This window comes from Musca domestica, unplaced genomic scaffold, assembly GCF_030504385.1.
Source record: "Musca domestica strain aabys unplaced genomic scaffold, Musca_domestica.polishedcontigs.V.1.1 45, whole genome shotgun sequence".
Taxonomy (NCBI): Eukaryota; Metazoa; Arthropoda; class Insecta; order Diptera; family Muscidae; genus Musca; species Musca domestica.
In genome coordinates this window covers 3,045,356-3,063,576 of record NW_026712335.1, presented here as the reverse complement: position 1 = coordinate 3,063,576, position 18,221 = coordinate 3,045,356, and the positions used below count along the sequence as shown (strand labels likewise).

At 36.6% G+C, this 18,221-nt stretch overlaps 2 protein-coding genes across 2 annotated transcripts; both read left to right on the top strand.

Moving 5' to 3' along the window:
* The first annotated feature begins 239 nt into the window (after positions 1-239).
* On the top strand, positions 240-5,735 carry LOC131804528 (uncharacterized). Its single transcript, XM_059127510.1, has 2 exons — positions 240-1,494; positions 5,335-5,735. The coding sequence occupies exons 1-2, from the start codon at positions 285-287 to the stop codon at positions 5,406-5,408; spliced, it is 1,284 nt and encodes a 427-aa protein (XP_058983493.1). The 5' UTR covers positions 240-284; the 3' UTR covers positions 5,409-5,735.
* A 4,051-nt stretch (positions 5,736-9,786) lies between these two features.
* LOC101901290 (uncharacterized) lies at positions 9,787-11,006 on the top strand. Its single transcript, XM_005176554.4, has one exon. The coding sequence runs from the start codon at positions 10,047-10,049 to the stop codon at positions 10,800-10,802; it is 756 nt and encodes a 251-aa protein (XP_005176611.2). The 5' UTR covers positions 9,787-10,046; the 3' UTR covers positions 10,803-11,006.
* Positions 11,007-18,221: the final 7,215 nt, after the last annotated feature.

The window sequence follows — 18,221 nt, the reverse complement described above, 5'->3', positions numbered from 1 at the left end:
ATTTTAGTACTTTTTGTGCCTTTATCATTCGCCTATGCACCAAGACTGACCCTTGTGCAAAATTTCATGATTCTAGCTTCAGCCGTCCAGTATCATACGTTTATGGGATCCAAATCCAACAAATTCACGATAAACATTTTTACACCTCAAAACAAAAGACTTAAGACACAAACCAGATTTCTAATTCGCATGCCTCTGCTTCTCTCTATTCGCCATTTTTTATCTCTTTATAGATGCTCAAATATTTATTGCTGAGCTTGCTGCTCACCATCCACAGCGTATGGATGGCACCGGTCCACCATCATGGTGAACTGACGCCGCACGTTGTTATTGTCACACCCCAAGCCCAATTGCAATTGGAGTCATTTCCACACGGCGCTCCCATCATTCAACATCTAACACCCTACACTCGGTTTGTGGCACCACATGAAGAGACCATTGTCTATGTGCCGACCAGTGCTATTGCCAATCACCCGGTTGGTCACATTGCCCTACCCGGCTCACAACAATACGAGGCACGTTCAAGTGGAAAAAATATCATTACCGACATTGTTTCCATTCCCAGCGAAGCCGTGGACAATTTTGGCGCAGTCGGATCAATAAGTCCAAGTAGAATTATCAGCTCCACCATTGCTGGTGCAGCTGCTCTGCCTGGGCAAATATTTGATGCTGTCAGCAGTCCGGCTAAAATTATCGGCAGCATTGCCAGTCCAATACCTCTGCAAATAATTGATGCAACCAAACTGGGTCCTCCCACGCGACAATCCATTTTCGACAACATCTCCAATGCAGTTCAAAATCCAAATCAAGTTATAGAAACAATTACCAATGCCGCCAACAATCCCAGCAGCCTATTAGAAACCGTATCGAATAGCATTCAAAACGCTGTAACAAACGCGGTCCAGAACAGTCCTTGTGAATCGCTCAATAGTATAGCGCAAAATACGGGCTTTCAACCGACGCCCAATCAACAACAGGCTGCCAGCAATGCGCGCAGCATTGACAAGGCAGAAACTCAAGCCGAAGGCCAGAACCAAGATCAAAAGACAGCTGCATCCCAGCCCCAGTTGACAAAGGTGCAACACATCGAGTACGAAATCCCCATAACACCCATCATTTCCCATGAGCCCCGACATCAGTTGCCGCACTATGCCAGTGTTATTGGACCAGCTCTGCCACATGTTGTCGATTTTATTCAAACACCGATTTTCTTGGCCCCCTCTATACCCACAATTAAGGGACGTAGCCTTTTGGCCGCTGAAGAGAAACCCATAAGCCAGGAGCCGGCACAAGCACCAGCAATTGAATCCGCTAAACCAGAAGGTCAACTTCCCCTGGCACCGCAACCGGAAAATCTTCCCCTCAATCCAGAGCTGGATAAGTTGCAACCCATCGCCAAGGGAGAGGAAAAGTTAGAAAGTGGTCGCTTTTTGGAAGCCACTCCCGTCAAAGATGTTCAAGCTGTTGTAGTTGCTGAGGAAGCTGTCAAGCCGGGTGAGTACAATGAAATGGAATTGGAGAGAGAGAGAGAGAGAGAAAAAAATGACTTCATTTCCCAAACGACTCTAATGATTCTTTTTAAAGGATTTTCGTTAGAGAATCGATAATTTTTATAAAAAAGTTCAGACAGAGTAAATTCTTCTAAGCGAAATTTTAGAAAGAAATTTTGAAGAAGTCATGGTTTTTTCTAGGAGTAGTCAATCAGTCCTGGATCTTTTTAAGGGAATATTTATTATATATTCATTTTTAAGGGGACATTTTGTTAAGAATTTGTTGTCCTTTTTAAGTCAATATTTGACAAGAGATAATGGATCTTTTTAGGAGACATATGGTCAAAAGTTTTGTATCTTTTCAGATGAGATTTTGTCGACAAGTCGTATATCTTTTTGGAGGGAAATTTTGTTAAGAAATCATTGATTTTTGTAGAGAATATTTTATCAGAAAGTCGTGGATTTGTTTAGGGTAGATTTTTTTTAAGAATTTGATATTCTTTTCGACATTTTTTGGAGGATCTTTTTAGATGAAATTTTATTAAGAAATCCCAATCCTTTTCTGTGGGATATTAAATATTTTTAGGGGAATATTTGTCAAAAATCACAGATCATTTTGGCGGGAAATTTTGTCAAGAATTCGTCAATCTTTTTCAAGAAAATATTGTCTTTTTGGGAGAAGTATTCTTAAAGGAATTTAGTATTGATAACAAGGGGAGTTTGTGTGAAGGTCGTTTAGGGGAAATTTTCTTAAGAATTTGTTTATGTATTTTGGGGAAATTTTGGGCAGATGATGGTGCATCTTTTTAGATGAAATTTTGTCAAAAGTCGTGAATCGTTATAAGGGAATATTTATAAAAATATTCGATTTTTTCAATGGGATTTTTTAATCTATTGGATCTTTTTAAGGGAGAATTTTGTCAAGAAGTCGCGTATCTTTTTTGGGTGAATTTAATAAAAACGAGTGCCTCTTTTGGTTTTCAATAAATTGTGGATCTTTTTAAGGGGAATTTTAGTGAAATATTCCTTAACAATCAAATATCTTTTATGAGGGAATTTATCTAAATAATTAATTTTTTAAGAGGTATTTTTATTGTTTTTCTATGCAATTAATGATCTTTAAAAGTTGAAAGTTGAAATTTCTTAATGATTATAAATTTTTTTCAGAAAAATTTTCTAAAAAAGTCAATAATTTTTAAGAGGTATTTATGTTTTTTTTTTCTAAGCAATTAATGATCTTTAAAAGTTGAAATTTTGCAAATTATCGTTGACGATTTTGTGAGGCGATGGTAGACCCTTAAAGAAGAAATTTTGACAGACAATCGTTAGTTCTCTGAGTGTCAATTTTCTCTAGGAACTCTTTGCCTATTTGGGGAAATTGTTCCAAACAATCGTGGGACTTCTTAATCTTACCTAAGCCACCGCTATTCCAGAAAAAAAAAATAAATAAATAAATTGTGGATATTTTAAGGGAATTTTTCTATACAATATTTTATTGGATTTTTTTGAGAGGCAATGGTGTATCCTTAAGAACGAAATTTTTCTGGAAAATCGTGGATATTTGTACGGGAAATGTTGTCGGGCAATAGTGGAAAATTTTAATGGGAATTTTCGGGAGGCAATAGTGGACCATTAAATATGAAATGTTAGTAGACAATCATGGATCTTTGTCAGGGCATTATTCTATATGGCATTTTTTTCAATAGTCATATATTTACTTAATTACTGTGAATTTTTAAAGGACATTTCGCCAGACAATCTTAATTTTTTTTTAAAGACATTTTTCCGAAAAATTTTAAAAGAAATATTTCTAGAAAATCGTTGCCTTTTTCAGAGGAAATTTCCCCTGATAATGTTGGGTGTTTTAAGAGGACACACTCTAAAGAAAATCGCAAATCTTATTAGGAAAATAATCTTGTCAAAAGAGGAATAGAGGAAATTTTTTCCAACAATTTACAATTAAAAATTGGAAGTCGAATTGGAAAAATCGCATGCGATAAAAAATATGACAAAAATGGAACAAAAGATATTAACTTTTTTCTTGCTATATTTTTCCGTGACTTTCCTAGATTTTATCCGTTTCTGGCAAGAGATCATTCCGAATTGATGGGAATTGTGAATATCGGCCCAGCAGAATAAATAAGATCTATTCTTTTACATATATATTGTACCTATTTTGCTATATATCCGATTTCTTGGCTATTAGCCTCACTGTAATGGTCAAAAGAGATCTTTTAATATATTTGTGATTTGGCTGGGATTAAAATTTATTCGCGGTTTAGTGGAAACTTTCCCATTTTCTTACATAAAAGTTAGTGTCTATTTTACCCGCGAATTATTGTCCGATGGCCGCCCAAATTGGTAGTATTCTGCCCACTCCCAAACTCTAACTCCATGTACATTTTCGCGTCAATTGGTTCATAATTGTGGCCTATAAAGCAACTTCAAAATCAGGAAATTTTATCTGTTTTTTGGTCCATTTCAACCCCTAAATATCGTGCGATCAGCTCCAAAAACAATAGGGTTCTATTCTGACCATAACCCCACCTCCAGTTTTAATTTCGTGAAGATCGGTTTATAATTTCGACCTGTAGCTTGATTACACATTAACATGGACAGGCGGACTGACGGACGGGACGGTGGAAAACCAATATTTCGAGGTGTTACATAATTTTTGGCCCAATCAAATATATAATACCCCCAACACATAGTGTTGTAGGGTGTAAAAAGAGGAATTTTCCCTAGCAATTAAGGATGTTTTAGAGCAATTATTACTATTTTTTATACCCTCCACCATACTATGAAGGGTATATTAATTTTGTCATTCCGTTTGTAACTCCTCGAAATACTCATGTCAGACCCAACAAAGTATATATATTCTTGATCAGCGTAAAATTCTAAGACGATTTAGCCATGTCCGTCTGTCAGTCTGTCTGTGTGTCTGTCTGTCCGTCTGTCTGTTGTAATCACGCTATCTTTCGAAAAAATTGAAATAGAAGGCTAAATTTCTGCAGACATGTATATTTTGCCAGTAGGCAGGTTAAGTTCGTAAATGGGCCATGTAGGTCCAAGTTATCATATAGCCCCCATATAACGGTACCCCCTATATTCGGTATTTTGATGATTTTAGCTACATTATAAACAGATTTTTCTTCAAGTTTCGCATTTAAATATTGTGATAACTTATGGCAAAAGTTGTTATGCAGGTCCACGTCGTCGTATAGGCATTCGGTATTTTTAATATTTAAACAGAATTTTTAACGGATTTTATTTTTTTGGAAATTGCCAAATTTGTACCAAATGGTGGAGGGTATTAAAAGTTCGGCCCGGCCGAACTACAGCTTTTTTACTTGTTTTTTTCTTGGCAGACTTCTTGTCTGGTAATAGACCCAGTTTTATAATAAACTTCTCAAAATCTGGAAAATATTTTGAGGAAATGTTCGGTAGGCTATAGATGGACTTATATATGGGAATCTTTTTATAAAATTCCTGATCTTCTACAATAAATTTTGGAATTTTTAGAGGACCAAGCTCTCATGGATCTTATTAGAGAAAAATTTTACGAAATATCTGGATATTTTTATAGAATTGTTTTGCATTACGACTTATCATAGCAATAATCGGAAAATAGGTGGATATTTTTTGACAGGCTATAGATAGGCTTTTTAATAGGAATTTTTCCACAAAATCGAGGACTTTTGTCTAAAAATTTAGAAAAAGAGAATTTTTGAAATCAATTTTTATCAAGCAATCTTATTTTAGATCAATTCTCTTATGACAATCGAGTATCCTTTTTTAAAAGAAATTATTCTCCTATTAATCTCTGATTCCCTTCTATTTACAGTCGATCAAATTGATGCAGTTAAACCTGTCCTAAAATCTGTTGTCAACGATGAGCCGCAATCCAAGGTGGCCTAATCTTGAAGATGGAGTAAAATCATCGGATATTTTAAGTACAACAACACTATGGGCCAACAAAATACAATTTTCACAAAAAAGAAGAAAACTCACCACCATCAATGAACTAAAAATAAGTTTTATAATAGTTAAACAACAAAGCACAACAATAATTATTGTAAGATATCCTTAGAAACAACAAAAACAACAATCAATCATATTTTCATGCATAGACACACATACATATTTATCATCAACATCATAAATTTCATTAAAAAAAAAAACAAACAAAAACAAGGAAAACGTAAAATCAAAATAAAAATGCAAAGCGAAAAACAGCACAACAGAATAAAGAAATAAAAAATAATAAAAAAAAAAGGTTTTTATTAAATTTTATTTTCAGAGGGAAATTTCCCAGACCATCTTCAAGAGTTAATCTTCAATGGTGTTCTAAAACAATTGTAGTTGTACAATGAATGGGGGGTATTCATGAGATTCAAAAATACTTCAATCCCCCTGTGTTTCTGAAGTATCATACGTTCCTGCCCAGTTGCAAAAAAAGCATCTGCTCCCAATCTTCCCCCCAGCTGCTATTTTCTCATTGATATGCCCGCAACGTCTGATCTTGCTGTTGCCAAAAAAAATATGGGCGTTTAACATTTTGCAGATATCGCATTATGCCGATGTTAATAAATTACCTTAATAACAAATAAATCTATTGTATGGCACCATAACACGCTACTCGGATATGAATGTATGATTTGTTTGCACTCAAAACAATTTCGGTTTTAGCAGATGAAAAAAATGTGTAAAACCAAAAAAAGAGTAAATATTTCCAAATAAGAAAAAAGTAAACAATCCAGCGGAACAATAAACGTACACACAACAGATAGCGCTGGTAGTGCACAAATTTAAATGACACTGTGCGCATGCGTGACGCGTTACATTAACTGATTTAATGTTAAACCGTTATAGCTGCCAAAGAGTCGAAGAGATTGAGAGAGAGAGAAAGATAGAGCGCGAGAGATGGCAGAAAATTTGGAGAAATCAGTGTTGACAACTTGGTGGATTGTATGCAATAGGAAAATGAGATAAAGCTGTAATCTATAAAATCAGTAAATCTTACTCAATTCTGTCACTTGTCATTTTCAACCCAGTAAACAAACTATCTTCTGCACAAAAGTTGAGAAAATCATCTAAGTTCGGTCACGTCGGTGTTTTAATACCTTCCACCATTTGGAAGAAAATTTTAAAATGCAAAAAAATCCCATTGAATATTTCGGCTCTAATTTAAAAAATTCCGAATATCAGGAGTTAAATTTACGTAGCCCCATATAAACGAAAACCTGACCTTTACAGCCAATTATCTGCCAGAGAAGGTGGTGCCTCCAAACACTAAATTTAAGATAATTATGTTGTAATAATAATGATAAAATTATCAAAATACCGAATATTGGGATATACCACTTTATGAGGTCTCCGGAATAAACGCCCAATAGATGTATTGGTTAGCTGCGAATCAAATAAGCAGTCGCGGGCAGTCAACGGGTTTGGTGTCAGGATCTCTATGCAAATGTGATCGGTTGTCAATGATCTCCAGACCGACGAGGCGAACATTTGTCTCCCCTAAACTGTGGGGTTTGAGGAATTTGCCGATCGGTATGGTTCCTTTAAACAATTAACCAAGATTTTTTAAGTATGGGAAAATGTAAAAAATTGATTAATTTTACGGCACAGGGCCTAAATTACTCAGTGTCTGTGGCAAGTGTGGGTGTGCTCACAAGCCATGTGCCTCCGATATCCCGCAATTGCGTTGAAACCACAGGCACCTGTTACAAGTGCAAGTAATATCCGACAAACTGACGGTCGCAATATTCAAATGGCTAACGCTTCCCAAATTAGGGCCGAAATTAAGGAAGAGGATGACAACAGTACACCAGTGGCATCATAGGATGTGTATATCCACACAGTGAGAGAATCCTCGACCATGTGGATGAGATCATATCGAGTGGTTCCAGTCTAACGAACTTTCCCGACTACCTAATGAACAATATCACTCACACCGATGGTATGAGACCATAAATTCAGGCAAGTCAACGAAGGATGACCTGAGTCAGTTGACGTCAAGGAAGTAAGAGATGCAAAATTCTATAAAAAAATAATTTTGTATCTCCCAAATTCGTGGATAAGGATCCGAGTGCACATTCCGAAAAGAAAATGTCATATATCAAAACTAAGTGTTGGAAAGAAGAAAGTTCGAAAGAACCCTTGGTGGATTCTCCTTCCAGAAAATACGGGTACTCGAACCACTGCTCAGGGAGCTAGGTTTTTGCTGAGCACGAAATCGGATCCCAAACCAAAGGCAAAGCCGGAACCTCATCAGAGTAAACCGGGATTGGTGTTGCCAAATAGTAGAAAGGTTGCATCTAATTCAGCACCAAATGTGAAGCCTAAGGGTAAGCTACCGGTAGCTGAACAGAGCAGAATATCTCCACGATCATCATCTTGGAGAACTCCCTCCCTTCCAAGGCTGTAAAAAGAGTTTCTCTTAGACAAGGTGGCAAGGCAAAGCCGAGTAGCGTAAAAGTCAGGGCTTTCTCAGGAAATTGCATTTATAAACCCGAGAGGACGGCTCCAATGACATCCAAAGACGACCACCAACTAGCAATTATTGACAGAGCTGACTCGGAAGGGAAAACTAGTGATAGCCATTGGTTGTCATTCGAAGAAAGTGAAGAGGAGGCAATTGTTTCGCACACAGGAAACCATGAAGTTCGGCAGTGCCTTTGTATACGAGGGAATCAAAGTCATTAACTGCCTAAAAAAGAAATCTTACGATTTCCTTGCACGAGCGGACTTTGGAAAGGAGCAAAACTGTTTCACATCCAGAAGTGCAGGAGTAACCCATCTGATAATATTTGACCTGCAAAATCCAGATCTCCGCACATAGAGAATTGAGCACCTGTCATTAGAGTGGCAGTGGAAAGGTCAATTTCGGATTAGGATAGGTTCGACTTAGTAAGGGGGCGAAGGCGGCAAGTGCTGCACATAGAGCAGATAAACTTACATTACTGAAAAGCCGGAGCGGCTGTACTCCTCCTATCCCCATCTACAACATTATTCTAGTTCAGGAACCCTATATTTCCAATAACAAGAATTCTGACCTGGGGAATGTAAATTATACTGTTTTTGCTTCACCCAGAGGTGATGAGATAAGTACCTGTGTAGTAGGAAGAAAGGAATTTCCCAACTTTAATAATGGCGATATGAAGAGGTCAATGACCACTCTCTCTAACAACTATGGACAATTTCTTAAAAAAGATCTAAGAGGTATCTGATGAATGCTCCTTCTCGGACGATAAGAAGATATATTTCCAAATGGGATTATTTAGAAGTCCAACAGGAATCGAAAACCTTACGTTATCCCGATTACAATCACCCTTAAAAGCTACAATCGAAACTTGTCCGCGCACTTTCCCCAGGAAAAGATCGAGGGTAAAGTAAAGATATCAACAAGCCAACAAGTTAGACGTGCCAAGAAGAATTCATGGGGGAATTTCTGAAAAAAAAATCCGAATATTGGGAGGTATAGTTACATGGGACTATACGAAAGGATGAATCAGTACCCAGAACCATTACGAACTCCAAATACCAAATTTGAAATCATTTCGGTGAAAACTGACAAAAATCATCAAAATACCAAATAAAAAATCCGAATATTGGGAGGTATAGTTACATGGGACTATACGAAAGGATGAATCAGTACCCAGAACCATTACGAACTCCAAATACCAAATTTGAAATCATTTCGGTGAAAACTGACAAAAATCATCAAAATACCAAATATCTAGAGGTAAGGTTATATGGTGTCTATACCAAAACTAGGACCTACATATCTGCACAGCACTCAGCAAAGATGTTTACTTCATACTGGGAACGCAGTCAATCAGTTTACAGCAAATTCGGTTTGAAATTGTGCCTAAAACACCTGTACAGTTGCATGAGGCCTAGCCTTTTTAAAGTTCTGAAGACCTTAAGCACATCTAAGTAAAATTGTCTTAACCTATCTCCTTTCCTATTTCCTTTCCTAAAGTAATTTCCACAGACAGACGGACATCGGTAAATTGATATAGAATTTTATGCTGATCAAGAATATATATGACATAAATATACCCTCCATACTATGGTAGATGGCATAACACAACAAAGTAGGGTACTAGTCGGCAGTCTAAAAATTTACACATCTTCAAATCCAAGCAAACCTCTATTTTTAGGGGATATTGAAAAAATTTCGCGTTTTTAAATGTTTGAAAAAGATATCAACACTTTTTTGTGCACGCCAATGTCGAGCATAATGCAATCAGCAGAGAGTACATCAAACTTTACACTGGCCACAGAAGACACAAACCAATTGACCGACAAAGACATGCCAAAGATATGTTTGGCCCTCGCCAGCCAGTGCTGATCGGCCATGCAAGTCACACTCGCCGCCAAAGTCAACACTCAATGCGAGCACAGAAATTTAAAGTTGGGCAATCAGTGACGCAGTGGCAGTGGACAAGTGAAGTGATAGCTGGTTTGAGTAACAAAAAATTAAATTCAGCGAAAAAGAAAACAAAAGAAGAAGTGATTTGAAAATAAATTTAAACTTTAAGACGAATGGAAAAAAGGGAATTTTGGAAACATTTGAAAATGAAAAATCCTTTAATTACCCTCATCTTTATGGGATGTCTTCTTATGGATATCTCCCAAAGTGCAGTGATCGTAAAAAATCCCAAACTAAATGATATCAGCAAAGGTGAAGAGGGTTTCCTGGAACTGCGCCCCAATGGCAATTTAATTTTGCGCAGCACATTGGAAAACTCTCCGAACACGCTACAGCAGGCACTACTCTTCCAGAGTATTTTGAATGCAATTCGTGCAGTACCTGGCAATACTCTCAACGAGTTGAATGTCAAGATTTATGGCGAAGGGGTTGAACATAAATTTCCACCATTTCTGGAGCGGGTCATTCAACGTATACAGACGTATTTTTCCGTTTACAAATATACCGATACCACCGAACCCATGCGGGATAAATATAAACCCCTAAATGATTCGCATTATGAAGAAATCGATGTGACACTGAGTAGTGACAATGTTGAGTTGGTTAAAAACAAAACCGGCAAACCATTGGCGGAGACAACCGCCATGACATCGGCAACAGCAGCAGTAGCAACAACAACGACAGTAGGAGCAACAGCTGCAGTAACTACAATGGCAAGTGCAGCAACAACCTCGACCATCAGCAATGATAGGCTGACCACAACACCATTGCCGGATCAATCCATCGTTGACGATGAAGAAAATGAATTTATCGAAATTAAAAAACTCAAAGAGTCCAAAAAGAAAATCATAAAAGAAAATCCAATTTAACGTGACTTTTACTTTTCCCATCGTTTTCTGTGGTTTCTTTTAAGAGTTTTTTTTTCTGTTTGATTTTTGTTGATTGATATTTTGTATTTAAGTGATATTTATTTTTTTTGTTTTTATCAAATATACTCTGTATGTGTGTATGTACCACGCCATGAGTTATGACCGCTAATAAGTAAATAAAAACTGAGATTATAACATGTATTTGTATTAACGTTTATTAAACACAGCGATGGACAACTTTGGGCCCCTTGAAAATTTTTTGTTGACAATGACAACATTGAGACCTTGAACTTGTGCAAATTTGGTTATCCATTATAGAGAAAGTGACATAAGGTTCCACGTTGAGGGGGTTGTGATAGTTCAGTATAGAGCTACTGCAGAGAAAAGTTTTGAAAGCGAATTTCTTGACAAAAATTGTTTTTGTATATTTTTTGACTATTTCCTTTTTAACTGAAAATTTAAAGCAAACATAAACACTTTCCAAAATTATAGGAAAACGGAAAATGTTATGAATGTAGAGCTAAACAAGCAAAGAAAAACATTAACAAATACCCTCCACCATTAGATAAAAACAAGTAAAAAAGCTGTAAGTTTCGCCGGGCCGAACTTTGAATACCCTTCACCACTGGGAACGAATTAGGCAATTCTCAAAAAAAAAAAAACAAATAATAATAAATAAATAAAATCCGTTAAAAATTCTGTTAAAATCTTAGAAATACCGAATGTAGCTGTTATATTAGGGTCAATACGACGACATATACCTGCATAGGTAACTATTGTCATAAGCCATTAGAATATTCAAATGCGAAACTTAAAAAAAATCGGTGAATAATGTAGCTAAAGTCATCAAAATGCCGAATATCGGGATGTACCGTTATATGGGGGATTTACGAAGACGTGTACCGGCACAGACAATTTTTTGTCTTAGGCTGTAGTATTCATTGCGAACTTCAAATACCAAATTCGAAACAATTTCGGTGAATAATGTGTATAAAATCATCAAAATACCGAATATCGAAAGGTACCGTTATATGGGGGTTATACGAAGACGTGGACCTGCACAGACAATCTCCTGTCATAGGCTGTAGCGTCCATTACGAACATCAAATTTCAAATTTGAAAGAATTCTGATGAATATTGTCGCTAAAATCATCAAAACACCGATTATCGTGAGGTACAGTTATATGGGGGCTATACCAAAACGTGGACCTACATGGCCCGTTTTCAATACCAAAAGTCCTGCAGACATAATATACATTTCAGTAAAATTTTATCAACCTAATTCAATTCGTTTGGAAGCTAGAGTGATTTCCACAGACGGAGAGACGGACGGATATCGCAAAATCGATATAGAATTTTATGCTGATCAAGAATATATATGCTTTGTGGGGTCCACAAAGTATATTTCGATGTGTTACCATACTATGGTGGAGGATATAAAAATGTCAATAAAAGTATCTGGATTCTGCATTTAATTTGCAAATACGAGTGAGATCGATTGAAGTTTTAAATACTAAATTCAAAACACCGTGGAAAAATATAGCTATGATCATAAAAACACCGAATATTATTGGGTATCTTTATATAAATATCTTGGAGAAATATGGACCATATTTTGATGCCAGCTGTATTATGAACTAAAAAACCGAATTTTGAAAAAATCGAATAGGAATTGTGGCAGAAATTGTAAAAATAGCGAATTCCGTTATATGGGGACTATAGGAAAACAAGGACTCATATAGAAAATGGTCTGCAACAAGAGGTAAAAACCATTACAAACTATAAATACCGAAAAAAATGTGGCTCAAGATACCAAACATCGGAAGGTACCGTTATATGGTCGCTATAGAAAAACGAAAATAGATCTACATCTGCTACAAAGTTTCCGGGTGTTTCAAACGAAATGGAATTTAATTAATAATTTGAAGCATTTTGAAAGCTTACGAGAGGCAACCAAAAACTAGCCGGAGAGTTCTGCACATTTTTACATTTTGTAATTATTCGAGTTAAGTTTCCTTTCCAGAGGGTAGTGTCTTCCGTCGAATCATTAAAGGTGTCTTTTTGGTCCTTTTCATCGAAATTACGGTTTTAGACCCTAGGTCTCTTTGGACCAAAACCGTTTCAAAACATTTGGACTCGATCCAGCGATGTCCGTCCGTCCGTCTGTCTGGCTGGTGCGAACGATAATTCTCGAAGGGAGTAAACGATTTGCTCCAAACTTGGTACATCGTAATATTATTATGAAACGTAGGTCGAGTACCAAGATGAGAAATATCGGTTCACTTCTTTTGGTACCTCCCCACATAATATTGAAATTTTCAAGAAAAAAAAATATTTTACTCCACAAAACGAGAAAGGATAAACCGATTTTGCTCCAACTTTGTAAATCCTAATATTTGCATCAGTGCTACGTCAGGTGCGGAAATGGACAGTATCGTTCCACTCCATCAAAGAGTTAAAACACCATCAAAGAGTTAAAACTTTGAATATGTATAATTTTTATAAAATGTGATGTAAGAGTCCGGCTGTCTTCAAATTACACACATCAGAACTCCTTCTGTACCTCCTCACAAAGGGTCAAAATTTTGAATACCCATGAGGCTCATAAAACGGGAAATAAACTGGAGATCGAACCATTTCTTCCTGTACCTCCCCCACAAACGGTTCAAAGTATTGAATAACAAAAACGTTTATAAAATCCGAAATAAGCATCAGGTTCTCCTTATATTTAACACATTCTATTATTTCTACTAACACAAGATCTGTTGTGAAGATGGAATAAATCGGTCCTCTCCTTCTGGTACTTCCACCACAAAGGGTCAAAATTTTGAATATCCATGGAGCTCATAAAACGCGAAATTAACATCCGATTTCATTCAGACTTGGCACTTTTCAATATTGTCATCAACACAAGATATGTTATAAAGATGGTAGATGGTTTCTTCTGGTTCCTCCCCCAAATAGAGCTCAAGCCTAATAAGCATTCAACTCTCTTTAAATTACACACATACAAACATTTTTGCTAACAAAAGATCTGTTGTGAAGATTATATATACCTGCAGACTCCTTCTGGTACCTCACCCACAAATGGTCGCAATTTTCAATATTTTATGTGTCATAACTTACGGAACAAGTCAGCGATTCTTTTAATATTTCTCTCAAGCAGAAACATGGGATGAATATGGATTTTATGATGAAGTTACACATACAGGGTGAGATAAAAAAACTGCAACAAAGTCAAACGCCATATTTTTTTCTTTTTTTTAATTTTATTGAATCAAAGCAAAAAGTGTCGGAAACAGCATCAGATTTTAGAATGAGTTTAGATTTGTTCAAATTGGTCAACATTTTAATTATGGCCTTCAAACGGCCAATGAAACCGTCACACGCTGCCCGAATGTTGCTCTGCTGTACTTTGGCCCATTCCCGGCGAAGCGCTTTGCTTGAGGTGTATTGGTATTTTTAAAGCCAACCTTGCTTTCCAAAATACTCCAGACACAATAGTCCAACGGATTGGTATCCGGAGATTTTGGTGGCCATTGTGCGCTGGAAATGAAGCGAGGAACCTTATTTTGTAACCATTCTTGGGTGGCGCGTGCTGAATGCGATGGTGCTGAGTCCTGTTGGAATGTCCAAGGTCTGCGGCCAAAATGTTTGCGTGTCCAAGGCTTTAATACAACCTCCAGAATATTTTCGGGATAATATTCGGCATTTCGGGATAATATTCGGATGCCACGATCGATTAATACGAGCGGAGAGCGATCATCGGCTGTTATGGCGGCGCACACCATCACCATGGCCGGTGCTTGAGTTCTGGTGGCCAACCGAAAGTGCACATTTTCAGCTAACCTCTTTGGCAAGTAAACACGATCATTTTGTTTGTTCACAAACTGCTGGACAACGAATGTTTTCTCATCGGAGACGGAGAAAACCAAATTCGGCAGTTCACCAGTTTCGGCCAAGCAAAGCAACTCTGTAGCTCTTCTGACTCTATTTTCTTTCTGTTGCGTTGTAAGTTCTTGCACTTTTTGGAAATTCAATGGCTTTACCCCGAGCTCATTTTTCCATATTTGCCGAATGGAATATTGCTATATGTTCAGCTCATTTTTCGGCCACTGCGACTCGGGTTTCGATCAAGTCGCTTTTTACTTTTCGAACCATTTCTGCTGATGTTACAGTTTTTTCCGGCCACTTCCTTGACGTCGGGCTACGCTATCAGTACCACAATAACGAGCGATGGTACGGGACACAAAAGATTTATTCCCATTTAAATGCTGGAGTGCTCTAACGATAGCCACTTGTGGTTTTCCAGCCAAGTATAAAGAAATCACACTCTCGCGCTTGAATTCCATCACGAATAACTTCTTTTTCTGGAAAATTCCCACCAAAATGCTTCTATACGCTTGTAAACAATATAATGAGCTGTTACTGGAATAATTTTAACAGCTGTTGGACGAGTGGCATAGAAATGACAGCAGTCTCAAGTTGGTTGCAGTTTTTTCATCTCACTCTGAATAGTAAAACTTTATGAAAAATAAATTTGTAAAATATTTTGACAGGCTACGACTATTATTAAAGGAAGTTTTAAAAGACCTCTTTGGTGACCTGCTTGAGGGTCAACATTTTCGACCAAAGTAATTCTCGTATCGTCAGCTGCAATATTGCCGAAGACACTAAACACCTAAAATGCAAATATTCCAAAATTTAAAGAAATATAGAAGAGTGGCGAAATTCTCTCCTCCATTTGGGTTACGTTCCGATGAAGCTCTGAAAACGCCAATACACGTGTCTTCTATTTTGAGCTCCTCTTTCTGCTGGGTTTCCCCGTATTTATACCCTACACCACAAGGTGGTCAGGGTATTATGTCTTTGTGCATTTGTTTGTAACAGGCAGAAGGAAACGATGATCTGCATAGAATCACATTCTGAGTCGATTTATGCATGTCCGTCCGTTCGTCTGTCCATGTATTTTTGTAAACAAAGTACAGGTCGCATTTATTGCCCGATCCAACGATATTCAGGGAAATATATCAAATACAGCTCAGAAATATCTTTGCCAATTTTTATCGAGATTGGTTCAGATTTGGAATAGCTCCATATATATCTTTATCCGATTTCAAATTAATTGTGCACCAAATGGGCAATACAATTCCGAATTTAAAAGATACAAATGCTTCGGCATATTTAGTCCTTTGAACTTTAAATTATAATTATAATCATAGCGTGTATGATTGAATTCTCCCATAAAAACTTTTAATTGTTATGTGGAGCTCTACTAAATTAGCAAAGTGGTGTAGGGTATCATAAAGTCGGCCCCGCCCGACTTGAAGACTTTCTTTACTGGTTTTTTATTTATTTATTTTTTTTTTTTTGTTACCTAGTTATTGTCGCTATAATGTCTGGGCGAATTTTAAATGTTTTTGTGACAATAAATTATTCTAGGGTGTGGAGCATTTCTATGGAACTGATTATGACTTTCGGTTCTTAGACCGAGAAAAACAGAGAAAAAAACAACTTTTAACACCCAACCACTAAAAATTTTAAAATAATTTAATAATAACTGGTATTCTAATTTCAAAATAATATTCTATTGGAATTATTTGCTTGGACGTATCAAATATTTTATAATGGGTTCTTTTTTGCGCTTCATTGGATTTTTTGTTTTCGAATTTTGAAGACGAAGCATCGTTTTGAATGACAACATGTCTGATGATTTGAAGTTTTGTTTATTTTCGTTAATCATCATCGTCGTCGTTATCATCAGCATTGTCTGTGCCAAATTCACAATCATCAACTTTAAGCAGTAGTACTGACCCCACCCCGCCACCAATCATCAGTCATTACGTCAATAACTCTATTTTGCATACAACAAGTTCATAGCTGTCATTTTTCATTCTCCGTTGTTGGAGAATCGAATAGCGAGACGGCTAGCCAGCTAGCCGCATGGAGAACTATGGAGAAATCAATTCATTAATTTTATTTAGTTCCAGAAGCGAAAATGAATGACTAGATAGTTTGTCTTATAATTTTTTTTCGTTTTTTGTAAATACTTCTATTAAAAGTCAATCAAAAGCCTAACGATAGTTAATTTTTCGTGAATTTCAATTTTTTTTTTTTCAAATAATTCTAATAAAAATTCTTATCGGTTTTTTTAGTACCTATGCATCATTAAGCATCATTTGTTAATTATGTGAGAGCTATTGCGCAATTCGATGGGACGGAAAATCCCAAAAACAAAACACCGACCGACCATTAACAAGTCTAATGATCCACGAAAATGTGAAAGGTGAATCGTGGTTATTTAATAGATGTTTTATTGCCTCAGATGGGGAGTGTTGGGTATTCGAATGTTGGGCGCCAGGTCAAAAGATCAAATTGCATTCAAATGATGTTTTAGGAATTATTTAAATAAATGAAAAAAAACAATAGAATGGAGGCCAGTGATTCAGAATTTAATTTTCCAGGAAAAATTTCATTTTTTTGTTTATTTTTCATTTTTTAGTTAAATATTAACAGAATTTCCGATCACCGTCAATAATTATATTTAAACCAAGTTAAAGTAAGTTTTTTTTTTTGATGATATGGTGTGGTCCCTACTCCCTAAGAAACTTCTCCATAGAAACGCACCAGTCTTATAACATGAAAAGGGTCGAAATAACCACTTACTAGGGAGGTTTAATTCTATCTCCGTTGGCAACACATTCCATGTATAAGTCCACGTATAGTCCCCATATAACGGTACCTCCCGATACTCGGTATTTAAATGGTTTTTGCCACAAATGGTATTTAAATGGTTTTTTGTCTGAAAATTGGTATTTGTAGGTCATAATAGGTCCTAGTTCGTGTGGCGAAACATTGCATGTAAAGGTCCACGTTTTGGTTAAGCCCCCATATAATGGTACCTCCCGATATTCAGTATTTAAATGATTTTTGCCTCATTTTAACACGGATTTGTCTTAAAATTGGTATTTGTTGGTCATAATTGGTCCTAGCTCCGGTGGCGAAACATTGTATGACCACTTTTTTGTATACCTCTCATATAACGGTACCTCCCGATATTCGGTATCTTGATGGTTGTTGTCACATTTTTTAAAGGATTTTTCAAAAAAAATGGTATTTGTTGCTCCTAATGGGTTCTAGCTCCGGTGGCGAAACATTGTATGGCCACGTTTTGGTATAGCTCCTATATAACGGTACCTCTCGATTTTTGCCACATTTTCCCACGAATATGTCTAAAATTTGGCATTTGTGGTTCATAATGGGTTCTAATATTCCCTTTACCCAAAGGTGGATGGTATTAAAAGTAGTACTAGTTTTATTGATTTAAATACTAAATTATAATCCAATCCCTTGTAATAGATTGAATGCCCCCATCCCTGGATGTATTGATAATAGGGAATTCCAAGGTGTATTTATTAG

Excerpts from the sequence above, each read along its gene's own strand:
- LOC131804528 (XM_059127510.1), top strand. The coding sequence starts at position 285 with ATGGCACCGGTCCACCATCATGGTGAACTGACGCCGCACGTTGTTATT. Across the intron at positions 1,495-5,334 it reads TGAGGAAGCTGTCAAGCCGG|TCGATCAAATTGATGCAGTT; the intron begins GTGAGTACAATG and ends TTCTATTTACAG.
- LOC101901290 (XM_005176554.4), top strand. The coding sequence starts at position 10,047 with ATGGAAAAAAGGGAATTTTGGAAACATTTGAAAATGAAAAATCCTTTA.